We start from the raw sequence: 17458 nt of genomic DNA, 5'->3' as shown, positions 1-17458 counted from the left end.
GTTAGCAACTCAACAAGGAAATCACACTAGGTTTCTGTTACACACTGTATTGCTTCTGATTACATGCTGGAAGCCTAAAGTTCAGCTGTTGTTTACACAGACCACCAGGTGACATTTCTTAGTTCACATAACAGTCAACAACATTTATGTATAATGTGCAAAGCTCAAATGTAAACATATTAATTCTACTACACTGGCAGCAGACCAGACAGCTCCCTCACCGGGCAACCATTATCCATTAAACAGAACAAACTACAATACCCAGAATGCCACTTTGCTCAATGAATGGCTAGACAGAAAGCCATTAATATACTTGCAAATTATTGCCTTTAAACCTAAGGAGGTAACAACTTCCAAGGTAAAGAAAATAATTAATCAAAACTGATATGAATGTGCTATTAAAATATCAAATAAAAGCATCCAATCGCATGATATATAAACACACACACACACATATATATATATATAGTTTTATCTCAAGAAAATGTTGGAGATGAAACTAAATAAATCCAAACAAACAAATGACTAAAGCAAACATTAATTAATTTCAGTTGCGTGTGATACACTTTCACATAAGCTCACATGATACCCCTAAATAAGAACACAAACATACAAAATAATCATTAAAAAAATTTGTAATAAAAAAAACAAAAAACTACTTTCCAACTCTTTCATGTACAATGTTGCCACCCTGCGGGACTGATCTCATGTTTGCCAAGGAAACTCATAAATACTGAACTCAGTGAGGCCAGAGTGGCCGATAAACCAAGCTCACTCAGGAAAGTAGAGAGTGAGATAATTGTTGACTTTAACAGGCATCAAGTGTCGAAGAGGTAATTTTATCACTATGGGTACTGAAGCTACTTACACACACTCAATTACTCCACATAATATAGGGGGGCGGGACAATCTGGACTTTCTATTTAGAGGTTCAAAATATTTCCATAGAAAGTCAAGTAAATCAATATGTTTGGTATTCACAGGAAACTCAAAGTAATTTGACCAACAGCGCCCCCACCTGGTCAAGAAACACTTTTATCAGTTGCAATGTGAGTACACTAAGCTTTCCCTTACAACACGGGGACTCAATAAAACAAAAGCAAAGCAGGGCAGAGGACATCAGTGGCAAATACCGCAGCTTGGATTCTACTCAGCCTCCATCAGTTTTCTTATTGATCATATCTGGATTAGCACACATCATGTAAAAGCAGAAGAAGAAGTAAAACAGAGGACTTACTGTGGAGTTCCTGCGCGGGGTGTCAGACATCCCGTTGCTGCTTGGTTCCCATGTCGAGGAGCTATATGCTCTGCTGATGCTGCTGCTACTGAAGGCCTCCTGAGTGGAGCTCCGCAACAGGCTCGAGCTGCCCGATCTGGAGCCTATGTCATACGACTCGGGCACGTCTTTAGTTCGACTGTGGTAGCTCCGTAGGGCACTGGTGGAGGAGGATGGGGTGGAGGAGGAGGAGGATGCATCTCTAAGGCTCAGGGAGGACAAGTCCCTGCTCAGGTCACTCTGGGAAACAGACTTTCTTCTGTTGAGTGAGATGCTGGAGGCCGACGGTGGAGAAGCGAGGTAGCTGGACTGGTAGGAGCTGTAGCCAGAGTAGGCGGACCCCCCACTCAGACCTGAAGATCCGTAGCTCTTGACGGGGGTTCTGCTGAGGCTCTCACTCCGTCGGCTGTTAATGCTGCTGCTGCTGCTGCTACTCCCGAGGATGTCGGTGCGAGGGATAGTTCGACCCCGGTCTCGATCGGGGTCCGAGGAGGCGCTGTAGTTGCGGCCGCGGGCGGCGGAGCTGCTCAGGTAGCTGGACGAGTATCCTGAGGAGGAAGTGGAGTTGGGGGACCTATAGGTGGACAGCCGGTCCCGCTCGCTATAGGTGCTGAGGCCCGGGGTCAGGGAGGGGCTGTAGGAGCTATAGTGGCTGGTGTAGGAGGAGCCAGCATAGCGTTTGGGGGTGGAGGAGACGCGGGACATGCTGCTGCTGTTGCTGCTGGTTTTTCAGCCAGGGGGAGCCTCTGGAAGACTGCATCGACTGCAGACACAGCAAAGAGACACAAGCACTGTATTAGTTCATCAGCAACAATGGAATCAATACAAACACCACAGCAACATAGCAGGCAGGAGTCAGCCCATTATTTATCTGTGCCTCCCCTGAGCTCTGAACGAATGATTCAGGAATTTATCTGCCATCACATCACATCTGCTGTCAGTCTGCATTATCCGAAGCAAAAACTGACCCATTCACGCACTCATCACCCTGCCTTTAGGATTCCATCAATATTCGAGCCTCTTTACCTACATTTATTACTGATCACCGTACTGGAGCCCACAGTTCCTCCCAATATTCATGGCACATCAGCTTTTATCCAGCTGCTTTTTATGACTGTTTCAAAATACAGCAGGAACAGGATTAAGAATGGAAGGACAGGTGAAAGGTGATGGAATCTCTTCCTTAGCTCACTGGGGAGTTGCAAGAGCAAGCTGGTGCATTTATCCAGCTGGCAACTGGACAAAAACTTGGACCTGGCACTGCAGATCTTACTCCACTAACCACACACTTAGTAACCTTGGCAACCACACACTAGAAATATCGCAACTGCAGCTTCACAGTTCTTGAAAGGTATTTAAAGCAAACACATCGAGGTTTGCCTGGAGTCTTCCTGCTGAAATCTAAGAGTCAGTTTTCATCAGAGTTCTCCAACCTCTAGTTCTGGTTTAGCCCAGGTGCATTATAACTGTGACATTTAAAAAAAACACAGGACTGCAATTTTCAGTGTTGTGTAAAAGTCTTCCACTTTGTCATTTTGGATTTTTTATGCACAAAAGTGTGACATATTAGTGTATAATAGGGCTGGACATATCAATCTAAATATCTCTATGCTATTGATGTCAAGGTGAGTATTAGTATTGGATTGATGCTAGCATTATGATATCGATACTTTTGTTTACAGTTTCTCTTCTTCATATCCAGCAGATTTACTCAGTTCACACCAGTACATATGCAGGAATTAAAATGCCAAATATCAAGAGTTTACATTTACAATTTGAGAAAATGCTTTTATACCTTTATAATGTTTGCATTTAAAATGTTTGCCTTCTTTCAAATAGGATCTGTGTAATTACCCAATAAGCACAACTTCACTCCAACAGTGCTGCCCTCTCTCTCTTGGCTCTTTCTGATTTCACATTGTGAAATTTTGGCAGACGTTTATCTATTGAGGTAGCAAAAAAAAAATAAAAATCTGATATTCATGTGTCCAGTCAAAGTCTATACCTAAATCCTAAAGTTGATCTCTACCAACACTTGAACATTGATATTCACAGCTGCCCTCTATCCCTGATCTGGAGCAACTTGGCAACAACGAGTAGAAACGGAAAAAGGTCTGCCTAGACTGGCAGTGATGAACTGGACTTATAGATGCCTAATTGCAGGGAAAGGTGGTTCAACAAAATATTAACTCATGGGGCTGTGTGCATGCCGCTATGGAAAACGTTCCCTTGTGATTTAAATCTTGTTTGCTGGAAAAGTCAACAAGAACCCTTATTTCACAAAACTTTAACTTTAAATCCAGATTAAACAGATTATTTTGATGCATCAAGCTGAATATTTTCTCCCCCATCACCAACCACTGAGATGTCTCTCCAACAGATGAATACAGGTGAAGTCTGTGTGTGGTGGAAGTAATGGCTGGCAGCCTAGAGTGTTACTGTTGCTGTCAAGCCTCAGAGAGGCTCCTGTTCACATGTGCAGAAGCATCTGAATAAATAAAAGTATCTGATGTTGCTCATCCGTGTTGAGTTCATCCAGGGAGGCTCCTATTTCTTTAACCTCGCTCTTTCTGCTCTCATCTCGCCTCTCTTACTGCTTCCTATTATCTCCTGCTCTTCCTTCATCCCTCTGTGAGTGTGGGCTTCCTTTTCTTCAGAATATTCTCCTCTGTATTGGCATAGCCTTCTTATGGTCTCTCTCAATCTGTTTTTCAACATCAAAAGGTTTCATCAATAATTCAGCCAATGGATCCGAACCAGGTACATGAGCACTCAGATGGAGGCAGGCCAACATATGCAGAAGCAGGCCATGTTCAACCAGATGAAGCCAGATGATGAAGATAAGTAGAGTGATCCTCTATAGTTTGGCAGGGTTGTTTTGGTTTTAGCATTCTGACACAAAAAGGAAGAATTATATGGACTCTAATGTTACTGAATCTGAGAGGACAAAGTCATCTTCTGGCTTCACTTTTAATAACAACCTTTATCACGAATATCACATTGATATTGACTAAGTGTTAATTGCCCTGACTAAAGTTTTAATCACGCTATTTAAAAAAAACAAATTTGCACAATAAAAATAAACTAATAATTAACAATCACTAGTTAGAACCGATGGAGATGAGAGGAAATCTACACACATCATGAAGGTTCCAGTTGCTTAAGATATCCATACTAGAATAAGGGTTGCCATATTGTGTACTGACCATGAGAGAACATCTGCGCTTGCCATCTGGAGACAGATATTGGACTAATTACACAACCCCATCTCACCCACAGGGTGGCTCAGTGACTGGCTTCAGCCTTGCTGCAGGTTCCCTGTCCCATGATGTGCAGAGCGAAGCAGAGATGGCTATGCTTGAAAGGGTGGGACTGGCGAGTGATGGCTCGCTGTTCTGCATTAATTACCACATTTTATCATCATGTGGAAAGAGGATAAAAATGACCAATAATGCTGTGAACTGACACATTAGCTTTATTCTGGTAGTACCACACTGTGCTATATTCTTTCAGTGTTTCACCAAGACAAAACATGTCCACCTGTCTAAGGACTATATTGGCCATGTTCAAAGTCCCAGATCTATCCCCAATCAAACAAGAACCCAGTTCCTGTAGGTGTTCAGATGATCAACTGTCAAGTCATCAAATTGTGAAGTTATGTTTGACATGTCCAGAATTTTTATAACAACGTAAGTAACACAGTTACTTGATAGTACTATAAAATGGCACTATGTGTCACAAAAAGTTCATAATGCTGCCGCTTTAATAAGGGTTTAACTCTTGCCACAGTACCATGAAGGTTTGACTTGTAGAGTGATGTTGTCCTATGGACAGCTTCTCCCACCTGAGCAGAGAATCTCTGCAACTCCTCCTGACTTATCATGGGCTTTTCTTCCAAAAGGCTATCCAGCCTTCTTTTGAAATGAATTAGTAGCATTAAGTTTTACTTATGGTATTAGAGTAGAGTCAGATTTGTTTGACTTTACCTGTCAACAATTTTTAAAATCATGTATAATTTTTATTTTACTTTGCAGTTATGTGCTGGCACAAAAACAGCAATACACCACGTAGTTTTTCGCTGTAACATGACAATGAAAAAGTGTTCAGGGGGTGCGACTATACATTACTGCAGTGAACTGGAACATAGGCACACTGAATTTGCCAAATAATCATTATAGTGTATGAATTGCACATGTTACAACGGGAACAAAAACTCACACACTTACACATTCTGGCTATTCTACATTTTCAGCCTCTCCTGAGGCAGTGCTAACCGGCAGTTACCATGGCTACAGTAGCAACAAGTTATGGCCAATTTAAACTTCCTATCAGAGCTGCAGACTGGTAGCTATGTTCTTGTCCTTTCTTCAGACAAAGAAAATTACAGGTTTCTGACCAGCAAGCCTCTATACAGCTGGGGGGAAAAAAAGAGATTAGACCACTGGCACCCATTACATAAGAAATGTAATGGGTGCACCAAGCTTTTAGAACATCGCTATTAAAAATATTTCAACTGAGTGGCAGAGATGATTGCATTGGAGCAGTCCAAGAGAGGTTTCTAGCAGCTGCCTACTGGCATTGAGATGGAGAGATGAGGTTTCACCTACGGGGCAAGTTTCGGAGAACTGGGCCAAAATCTTTTTACGAACCTCACTTTCAATATGTGGAACTGGATCCCAGAGCAATGCTCAGCTAGTATGAATCTACCCAACGACCAAGAAAAAATAGAATCATGCTAGTATCAATCCAATACTAGTGGACAAAGTAACACTGCGTTTGGCATTCAGCTCAGCCGCAAAAATATTTGCGAGAGAGAAGTAAATTCATTCAGACTAACAAGGGTGTCACAGAAGAACATGACTCATTTATGATCTCCAAAATTTTACTCCAAAAGGCCAACAATATAAGTCCATGTGAAATTGCACAAACCAATGATAAATATCAATATCAGCAATGGCTTTTATATCTTGGTCCTCCGAAACTGCAGAAGAGCAGACATGAACTTCAACTCTTGCTTCTTTCTTAATATTTCTTCAGCGTAATATTTGCTCAGAGTGGGCTGAAACTGTAGTGATATGATAAAAAGGAGAACTAAATGGTAAACTGACTAGACACAGAGTTGCATCCAAATAGAATTAAACTCTGCTTCAGTTTAAGGGTTTGACCTAGAAACAGATTTCCTCACTATCATTATTTATTCAAATAACAAAGTCAAGTGTAAACCAAGACTACCCCATGATTCAACAGTTTCTACACTCACCTTCAGAAGCAATAACTATTTGTAGTCGTTTTTTATACGGAGTAAAATTTTATATGTCAAGGACAAATTTTGACCCACTCCTTTTTCAACATTGCATGAATTCATTGAAGTTTGCAGATACTGCTTTCTGCTCAACTCTGTTAGATTCCCACAACAGCATTTTAATCAGGTTCAGGTCTGGACTTTGACAGGGCACTTTGATTTATGTCTTTTTCACATATCGTTCTGTACAACTGATTATTTTTCTTGTTTATGACTCATTTTGACATAAGTCAAAATGACTTTTAGGTCATTGTGACCTAAAAATGTGAGAGACAGAAGACTTCATATTTGATTTAAGACTACATTCGGTGAACAGATAGGTTTATGGTCAACTCAATGGCAGGAGGACACTTTGGACCTGCAGCTGTAAAACAAGCCTAGACCTTCACTCCTCCACCACTGTGCTTTGACAGCAGCTGTTTATTCTGATGTAATTGTTTTGGTTTTACCCAAACAGCACTGTGCATGATAAAAAAAACACCTGAACTTGGTCTCATTTCTCAGCAGATATTGCTGAGACATGAGCAATATCTGTAGTTCATTCAAATGTAGTTTGAACTCTGGGATGCCTTTCCCAAAAGCTATACTTGGGGCCTGATCTACAAAGATTCCAAATAAAGAGAACTAAAATGTGTGAGCAAGCATATGTAAAAGTGGTGCTGAAAACCTGAGTAAAAACTTTTCCAATTAAAAGCTAATCAACTTTTTTGAGCTTTATTTTGTGTTATTCTTCCATCAAGAACATACCTGGAGTGTTGCTTTGATTCTTTCATCCATGTTTGAGACATCCTTTAATCTCCCCCGGCAGCCATTCGGGTTACCTGAATGCTTGCCCCCACAAAGCCCTAACAATTTGCACAAAGCTCCTATTTGGAGCTGCAATCTCCAGTTGAGCTTTCACCTCACAGAACACCCCTTCCCACACCTGCCCCACTCAGCTCCTCCAGACTAGCGGCAGAGTTAGCAAAAAGCTAGTGGAACTGAACATTTGTTGAGCTTATACGAACTGTTTCTCAGTCTGACGCTCCTCAGAACGGTCGGAAACACTGTGAAACACAGTATTGGTTTATGGCTAGAAAAATCACCTTTTATTCCAGAACGTGTCTTTCCTTTCCTGTTGTCTTAAAAATTATAGACAGCAGATGTTTGTGTCACCAAAATCATTTTAAGTATGTTACTGTGACAGCTTTCTGAGGAGACCATAAATAAACAATAAAGTGTAATAATCACTGTTACAAAATCATTGGTTCAACTTTTATTGCTTGATTCTGGTTTTTGAGCCTTTCCGAGGCTGTTGATCTGCCCCACCACCTTGGCTTTTAGATAGCTTGGCTGCTTTAATTTCACAGTTTCTAAGTCGGCAATATGTAGGAAGATGAGGAAAAACATTGCTTCACCTAAAGAGCTGTGACAGGCACAGAGCTATCACAACACCTGGTTGAAGTTGCTGGTAGGCGATGTCTTGTTATGCAAACATGTCTGTGGCACTGATTCACAGCCAGTCTCACATAAAACAGACTTTTCTTCACCTCATCGACCAGACCTTCATTGAGCCAAACATAAGAACACTGACAGGTGGATTACATGATATTGATCTTCTTGTTACACTGAGATGCTCAACTGGGCTCCTGTGGATTTACAAACCAATCCACATCAGCAACATGTGACTTGGTGCAGCTTTATGCCACGCTTGGCTCAACAAAGTATTTTTCCACCACTGACTTTGACCATCATTAAGATACATACAGTAAATTCTAACTGGTCATATTGGTTCTCACCTTAGACCTTTCCACATTTTGCCATGTGTATTATTGGCAAATTATTTAATAGAGCAACAGAACACAACATCTAACTGTGACCTGTAAGACAAGAATACATTGTTTTAAATTTTTTTTTTATTTTAAAAAAAGTGTCATTCGGATTCATCTTTCTCTACTCTGACAACACCAAATAAAATTTAGCACAACCATTTCCTAAAGAAGTCACCAAAGTAGTAAACTGCTTCCACCTCTGAGTAAGAAACAGACATTACCTAGACCACCAATTCTGCTAAGCAGGTGCCTGCCTATATGTCTTGATTTCAAAGAGGAGACAACAGACTTCACAGCAAATGGCCTTTAAATACCTGAAAACAGAGCACATGCTCAAAATCTTCCAAACAAATTTTTCTGAATCTCCGCCTACTACAGTCTTCACTACACAGCCTAGATTTGACAACAATAAGAACCTGGAGGGGAAGAAGGCCATTAACATTTATCACTACCACCATCTGTTGGTGACTCACGCACAAGGCCGTGACTACAGTGCAGAGGACAGGATCTGTGGGCTGCAGTTACTGCTGCTGCACCCTCTGCACATGACCAACTTCATTCTTTATTCATTGACACAATCATTTGGTCATTTACATTCCATTACTAATTAAAAAGCTTATCAATCTCTGCTGATCCACTTACTGAGGCTGATGGATGTTATAATTTACAAAAAATGAGAGACAATAACCCTAACAACTTCTATTAACACCTTCTCAAGTACAGATGATTTGGACAAGAGAATTGTAATCTTCAGATTTACAGAATGTGTCCTCTATGATTAAAAAAAATGAGTCCTGCTTTTAATTAAGCTGTTGCTGACATCAGTTGAAACCATCAGGTGGATGATTCATCCTGTCAGCGGAAATCCGGAAATCCAGCCTGTCAGCGCTCTCAGTGACCTGCGGTACCTGGAGGATTTGGTATTTTTGGATCTCATCTAGATTATGGCGGAAATGTTGCTGCAGTAACTTGTTACTTTTCATCCGTTTTAAGCGACAACACAGCTTATATTGACCGATTGTTTGGCTGGACTGGGTTTTGTTTATTTGCAGTGTTAATAAAAAGTATATCATGATCAACAAAATAATTTTTTTTGGACAAAAATACAAACTCTTTAATGTCTAAATCAGAAAACTAATTTATGCCAATTAATAGCAAATAAATAAAAATATGTAACCTAAAATAAGGGTTTGTGAACATATTCACCGGCTTTAAAGTGACGATTGAATCTCCAGCTATTTCAAGAGCTCATGGTGCCTTGCACACAAAACATGTTTCCAGGGCCCTGAAAGAATCAGCATCACAGACCTTCAAGCATACATATTAGTGAACAAGAAGTGCTTTTTAAAGTTTTTAAACATTTGTTTCAGCCCAAGCCCAGCTGAAGTGCTACTGAAAAGCTCAATGTGAGTCTCATCAGTCCAGAGCACAACATTCTAGTTAAAGTCTTAGGACAGCATTACACTTGTGATGGCAGACGTTGTTCTGGTATCGCTCCCAAACAACTGGTTGCCATGTAGACAGTGTCTGACAGTTGTTATAGAAACTTGGCAAGAAGAAGATGCTACTCTTTGCTGAAGTTCTCCTAGCAGTGACCTTTAAAGCTTTTTGTCCCAATCCGGCTCACTGTGTGTAGAGGCAAGATAAATATGGGGCCCCATTCCAGCCTAAAAGAAATACACTCTCTTCGTATTTATGCTCCAGATAAACAGTCATGGGTGACCAATTAGAAGCTCCTAGAAACTCTGATCAACTTTAAAAACTGAAGTATAAATGATAAAAACGCTTTACTTATATTTTTATCATTTATTTGTTTGGGAAGCTGGTACCTGCTGTATTTGTAGCAGTGTGCGTCAGACTTCATGGGTTTAGTGGCAGCTCATCCTACTGATGCCACCCCACAGTTTAAACACAGAGATCACCCCTGTGAAAAAACACAGACATGCCAAATGAGTGAGAACACAGGATCGGAGTGTAAAGCAAATACAATGAAAAAGAGAGAAAATAGTGCAACAGGTGGACTTCTGGGTGTTAATCCAAATGTGATGGAGTTTAAGGTTACAAACTGATGGTCAGCCATCCTGCTTTAGATATTTCTGGTAGAGAGAACAGAATTCATGGTTCCATCAATTACAAACAGTCCTCAAGCTTCTGAAGCAGACTCATCCAAAACGCTGCTGCTTGAGTTCGCACTAAAACCAGGAAGATAGAGCCCATCACCCCAGTTCATTGGCTCTCTGCCTTGGAGAATAGATCATAAAATGTCTGTTAGTTTATAAAGAACCGAATGTCTACAGCCAAAAAAACATTAAGGAGTTGTTGTAGTTGTATCAACTCTCAAGACCAGTCAGGTCTTCTGAGTCTAGTTTACGCTGCATCCCCAGAACTAGGACCAAACATGGAGAAGCAGCATTCAGCTTCTATGCACCACAAATCTGGAACCAACTTCCAGAAAACTACAAAAATTGTGAAATACTGAATTCCTTTGAATCAAGGCTAAAACCCCATCTGTTGTCAGACAGGTTCAGTTGACGCAATTTCTTGATTCTACAGCTCGAGTAGTAACCAAGTCTGCGTGTGACCACTGAAACTGAACCAGAAGAAATGTGATTTACTCTGGTTAATTTATGATTTGACCACAAGTGAATTAATCTCTCACATTTGATAAGGTTGGTTTGTAGACCTTTTTGCTTTAATAAATCATTTGAAAAGTGCTTTTTGCATTTACTACTTTATCAGATGTTAATTGGAAACATTTAAGTTCTAAAAAAAATTCATAAACAGAGGAAATCTAAAGGAGGAAATCCTTTTTCGCGGCACTGTATGTGCAGAATGACAGCTAACATGAGAGAAAACCTTTCCATGGGTGACAAATATAGTGTGTGAGAAACTTGCCTGGAAGTCCTATAAATAGAGAAGTGAAGCAGCTAGAAGCTTAACTTTACAGCAGACACATTCAACTTTAAAAACGAGCAATAATTAGAGAGTGGTGATGGACACTTGAGATCCTACAATCAAATCTAGAAAAGTTGCCCCTTTAAGCTCACACGAGGACTGTTTAGTCGAGTAGGTTAGAAAGAAAACATGCAGCAGCTTATTACCGTCATACTTAAAGCAAAGCTTCTTGTACTCATGCGAGAAAAATCTGGAACTCTGAAATATTATCCCCAACCCTCAGCCCAGCTCCTCATAGAAGATCACTAAAAGCTGAGCAAACAGTTGAGACCAGAACCAAGCAGGTTACCTGCAGGAAGACAAATGGAGGTTTGAGAAGGCTCACCCTTGTTGTTCTGAGCAGCCGGGTCTATGGACAGAAAGCAATAGGGGCGCTACTCGGAACGCTGTGGACCCACAGAGCAAGAGGATAGATAGGGTGAGCACGGCTGTCCAGAATGCCACGGATCAGGTTACAGAGCCGGTAAATATAGCAGGCGCCCGTGACCTCCACAGGTCTCTCGACGCTCCTCTGGCATTCCACTTTACTCTTAAAGGACTAGCGTTAAAACTTTCTGGAAGCCAGGCGGGCCAGAGGTGATTTCCAGAGCTCTGCTGGAGCAAACACTAAAAACATGTCAGAAATCATCTTGAAAAGTTCAGAATGCGCCTCAGTGGATTGTGATTCATCCACTAAGTTCCTCTGAAACATTGCCACTGTAAGGATGTTACAACTGAGCTAGCGGAAATTAATTATTATGTATTCTGGCTCTGAACCGGCGTATAGCGTTACGTGACTTGATCAAACCCCTTTTTGCATTTTTAGGGTTCCTTGCAAAAGTATTCAAATCCCTGGATATTTTTTTTTCCACATGTCATGTTACTATCACCAACTCAAAATAATTGTATTGAGATTATATACAGTGTGATAAATCAACATAAAGCAGTGCCTTAATTGTTAAATGGAAGGAAAATAATGCAAGGTTTCTAAAATTTTAACAAATAACATGAATATGTGTGTTTATAATTGGATGGTCACACTGGATGGAGAGTATTTTGTGTACTTACAATTTTAGCCACAGTCCTAACATAAATACATAACCAGCTGAGAATATTTTTGGTAATTTGTTGGTGAACTATAGATTTTTATACATTTTTCTAAAAAAATATTTTCTCATTGACAAAGCATTGTATCTAGGTACATGAGACATTTCAAACTGTTTCTCCTGTAGACACGGTCATCTACGAATATTTTTGGAATTTCAATGTAGAATATGCATTTTGTGATTTTTTTATAATTTGGGTTGTTACTGGCATTATTATTTGAAATGACAGGTGGCAATTTTTAAGTTGAAAAATATTGAATCTAGAGATATGGTGACAGGCTTTCACTATGCCAGATATAGACAATGTCATCTGAAAATATCTTGGAAATTTTATGACAAGCTTTATATATTTTGATGAGTTTTTAGATTCAGGTAATTTTTGAATTACATTTTGTACAAATGATGATTTGCTTTTTTGTTGAAAAGGAGTTAAATCTAGAGAGTTGAAAATAAGTTGATCTAATTTCACATTTTCATAGAGTAATCAGAGTATTTTAGCAATTTTAGGATGAATTATATATTTTTCATGAATGAATTTCATATTGGAAAAAAAGTTAAAATTACAGTACACAGGTATTTTTTTCACAGAAAAAGCTGTCGATCTCAGGGCACTGGCACAGGTTTGCATTGTTCCAGATATATACATAATTGTTGCATATTTATAATTTTATTATTTTTTTAATTGTTTTACAGTACCACCCATATGCAAAATATATTGTCATGGCAACAGCTTCCAGAAGTGAGCGCATATCCTGAAAATTTCCAACTTAGTAAATGTGTGAAGGTGACCTCTGTAACACAGGGCTGATGGACGAGAGTGTGTGGGGAGAGGCGGAGATATGGAAGGACATACTGCTTTGGGCTTGCAACCCATTGCAATTCTACTTAGATTTAGGACTGGGCTTTTACTAGGCCATTCAAAGACATGAATATGCTTTGATGCAAACCATTCTATTCTACCTCTGGCTATGTGGTTTATTGTTATCTTTCCATGTTTTCTGTCACTTCTGACCAGCACATCTGTCCCTACTGACAAAAAGCATCTTCACAGCATGATGCAGCCACCACCACGCTTCACTGTGGGGATTCAGGGTGTGTTCAGGGTGATGTTTTCCCTCCACATAATGTTCTAGGCCAAAATAATATTAAACTCAGGGCTCATCTGATCAGAGCTTGATTTTCCAAATGTTGGTGGTGGTAGTTGTTTGCACTGGATTTCATTTAATGTTACCAGAGCAAAAGGGGGTGAATACAATTACAATGTACTATTTGGTCTTCACAATTCTGTTTTGTTTTGTGTTTTGTGAAACATATAAAATAAAACATAATTTACAGAACTTTGTGTTGGTGACGAGATGAATGTGATACTCTTGGAAGGCTCCGTGTGTCCGGAAACGCATTCCTGGACTGCGACACCAGGATCCAAATAAAAACGAGTATTCTCTGGCCAGAGGACATAGCTGACGTATGACAATGGAAAAAGACAGTGTGAGCTCTGTGCCGAAGTGGCTCTGAACCGGCGTATAGCGTTACGTGACACCGAGAGGAGACGGGTCTGTGATGGTACCGGAGCACTCAAGGCGGTACTCTGAGTGCCGTGATGTCAGCAGTGTACCAAACAGACTGATTACATGCGAGCAGAGGTGGAATGCCTGATGGAGACCACAGGAGATAACGTTATTCCGCACCTTAGTAAGAAAACCAGTCGAACAACAGAAGAAGTGATAGCAATTCCGTCTCCATTCCAGGATCCGACTCATTTGGCTCAGTTCACCAGCAAAAATCCCTCTCTTTCTGCAACACAATTCTAATTCAGAAAAGTTTTGAGATTTAATTTTGTATGACCGTAACACCATATTACAACAATGATTAACATACTTTTTTAAAAATTATTTTATCAAATTTTCTGGGGTTTTTTTGTTCTTTGTTTTTTTCTTTTTACTGCCTTATTTTCTTAAATTTTAATCAGGCGCCTGCCGTAAATTTTCCCTGTGGGGATTTTTTAAGTATTTCTGTTTCTGATTATATCCCCCGATTAAAATAAATAAAATTTTAGAACGTTTTAGATAGCTGTAAACAATGAGATTGTTTCTGATGGGTGTTTCTTTCTATAAAAATGTTGTTGGTTTCTCCACTGTTGCCACATGCTTGCTCAGGATGAAGGACTGATGCCAAGTCAACAAGATTAAATTATCTGGGCTTCCTTAGGTGGACAAATGTTTACCAGCTGCCATTAGATAATTAATTGACTTTGACTGCACAGTACTAAAATTAGAAACAAATTTAACATATCTGATATGGAAGTTACTATATAGCTGGATTGTATGGGGAAGACTTGAATTATTTTAGAACTGAAATTATATTCTATTGTAACATGGATTGAAGTTGTCTTGTAAAGGGTTTTGAGATTATATTTATTGTAATTTGATGTTTTTGAAACAATGTCTAGAAATGAACTCCATACAAAGGTGCTAATTATATGGTTACTTACTGCTTATGCATATTTTGACATGTGCTGCTATTATGCTATAATAATAATAATAATAATAATAATAATAATAATAATAATAATAATAATAATAATGATAATGCCAATAATTATAATTCCATTGTTCATGTGAATGAGTCACTCATTCATTATGAGTGGGCACAAGGAGCCGGCTCGGCTCCGGGCGCCACATCACTAATCAGCAGGGTTGCCTGGTGATGGAAGCGGGTAGGCTCGCAGGAATGCAGCGCGAGAGAGGGTACGAGAGAGAACATAGAGGCAACCGTAAACCCAACGTTCCTCTAACCTGCCGCTGGGAGATGCAGCCAAGTTAATACACCACTTATAAACTATCCAGTATACACTTTACGGCTGTGTAAGCAGGCCGAATACGCCTCAGTGGTAACTCATGGAAACGCATTCAGGACAGCTGCATAGACACACAGCGCCAAACTGTGCTGTGACAGCGAACTGAGGCACTGCTGCGGGACACACTGTTCATACTTTAGCCGTATAGATATGACCAATAAAATCACAAGGATACGTTTTACTCTACATATAATAAGTGAAGATTAAAAGAATAAGCAGGAATACATCGAACTTTCTCGAGTTTTTCCCAACCGCTGTTCTCCACAGCAAGCTTCGTTTAAGGAATAAAAAAAAAAAAAAACATACAATCCAATCAAACATTCTGTTTCACTCAAATCTAATGTTGTTTTTACCTATAAATTCTGCCCCAGTACTGGGACTAAGCTAAGTAGCTAAGTGTCAAGAATAAGAAGAAACAGCACCTATGGAGGTAGAAGGGAACTGCATTCACTCACCCCGCAGTTGGAGATCATCCCGATCCAAACGGGCACCGAAACGCCCCCAACAGAGTCCCCCTTTATCTGGTCGGCGCTTCTATCAGACCACAGGGTCCAGGGTTTAATTTTAGTAAAACGATAATGTTAAACCGATGAGAAATCTGCCAAAGGCTTTAACGAGGCGAGCGTTGGTGTTTAGCCATATCTCCTGTTCGCCGCAGTTGTAGAGTTTCAGCAACCGAGTAACGGCCCATTTCGCTTTAACGGTGACGTCAGGATGGCCACGGAGCGAAGCTGTGATTGGTTCAAAGCAAATTCAGCACGTCACTGGCCATACATGCGAACCGCCTCCTACACCGTCACCATAGCGACTAACGTAAACATCAGAGAATCCTTTCATTGAAAATATGCGACGTTCGGTCGCGTGGGAGATATATCCCGTTGCTATTTCTGTGTTTTTTTTACAGGAGCTTTTTATTGGAAAGCATAATAATAATAATAATAATAATAATAATAATAATAATAATAATAATAATAATCGCCCATTTTAAAACAAAAATATAAAGATTTAAATATATGTAACTTTGAGCTAATATTTAAAAATAAAGGAGGTAAATTGACAGTTTAATGGTTATATTTATTTTATAAATAAAATTCTCACATTGCCTATAAATGTAGTTCATTATTGCTAAAATAAATCACTCAACCAGGTGTTGTATTGTAATTAATATACTGAATTATATGATTATACATAATTGCTATACTAAATAAATTTTAAAAAGCTTAAATCTATTTCTGACAAGTAATTCCCAAAAAGTTAGAATATTATGTCATATACCCTAAAAATTAATCTAGTAGTAAATTGTATAAAACCAATATTTTATCAAAAACAAAACACAGTCTAAAATATGTGGGTTTTTCTGTAACTAGGGTCATGTCAAAGATATGTGATTTTACTATTTTTTGACAAAATTTGATTCTCCAAATGATGTGGGCTGCCTGAGAAATGGATATCTAACAAACTCTTGATTAGACTTTGATCTGGGAAAATTAAAGGCCAAGTCAACACATCAAAGTCTTTGTTGTGCTCCTGAAACAATTCCTAAACTATTTTCTATTTTATGGCAGGATGCATTAGCCTGCTGAGAGAGAGAGAGAGAGAGAGAGAGAGAGAGAGAGAGAGAGAGAGAGAGAAAGAGAGAAAGACCACCAACATCAGAGAATAGCTTTTCCATAAAAAGGCATAACAATGCTTAGGATATGTCAAAGTAACATTCATATGAACAACAGTATCCTAAAGTTTTCCAGAAGAATATTGACCAAAGCATTGCCTTCTTCTCATGGTAGACTGCCTTTCCATTTCCAGATAAGCAAGGTCGTCTAGCCATCTCATATTGGTTCTTGTCAAATCATCTCAAAACCTCATTTTCCTGTTCTTGGTCTTCAAAGGTAAAATACTCGGTTGCTGCCTAATATATCATGTCCACTAATAACCATGCCACGATCAAGAGACCATCAGTGATTTCCACTTCAGTTACAATACTATACTTTATCAGTTTATTTCCTTAGCTGCAGCATTAAAGCAAGAAGTGACTGGCTCTCTGCATCAACGCGAATGAGTAATGGATGCTGAGCTTTGCACTCCCTCTGCTGAGCTATAATACTGAACATCTTCCAAACAGTGGGCCCGGGTCCAAAACTGCTACTGTGAATGAAACAGCATCAGACAACAGAG

The 17458-nt window shown here is 39.5% G+C and overlaps 1 protein-coding gene across 7 annotated transcripts in view; it reads right to left on the bottom strand.

The window, feature by feature from the left end:
* usp2a (ubiquitin specific peptidase 2a) overlaps positions 1-15974 on the bottom strand; it is a 46793-nt gene extending 30819 nt beyond the window's left edge. The window contains exons 1-3 of one of the 7 annotated variants that reach the window (XM_032545271.1): positions 15742-15974; positions 10219-10313; positions 1238-2039 (exon numbers count right to left, since the gene is read on the bottom strand). In XM_032545271.1, the coding sequence (XP_032401162.1) occupies positions 1238-1981 (744 nt within the window). In that variant the 5' untranslated portion in view covers positions 1982-2039; positions 10219-10313; positions 15742-15974. Of the gene's footprint in view, positions 1-1237; positions 2040-10218; positions 10314-11633; positions 11801-15741 lie in introns of those variants that run through there. The other 6 variants (XM_032545277.1, XM_032545269.1, XM_032545270.1 and 3 more) reach the window with 6 other exon arrangements.
* Between the last annotated feature and the right edge of the window lie 1484 nt (positions 15975-17458).

The sequence above is a fragment of the Xiphophorus hellerii genome, chromosome 18 (genome assembly GCF_003331165.1).
Source record: "Xiphophorus hellerii strain 12219 chromosome 18, Xiphophorus_hellerii-4.1, whole genome shotgun sequence".
In the NCBI taxonomy this organism is placed as follows: Eukaryota; Metazoa; Chordata; class Actinopteri; order Cyprinodontiformes; family Poeciliidae; genus Xiphophorus; species Xiphophorus hellerii.
This window is presented reverse-complemented; position numbering and strand designations above follow the sequence as displayed.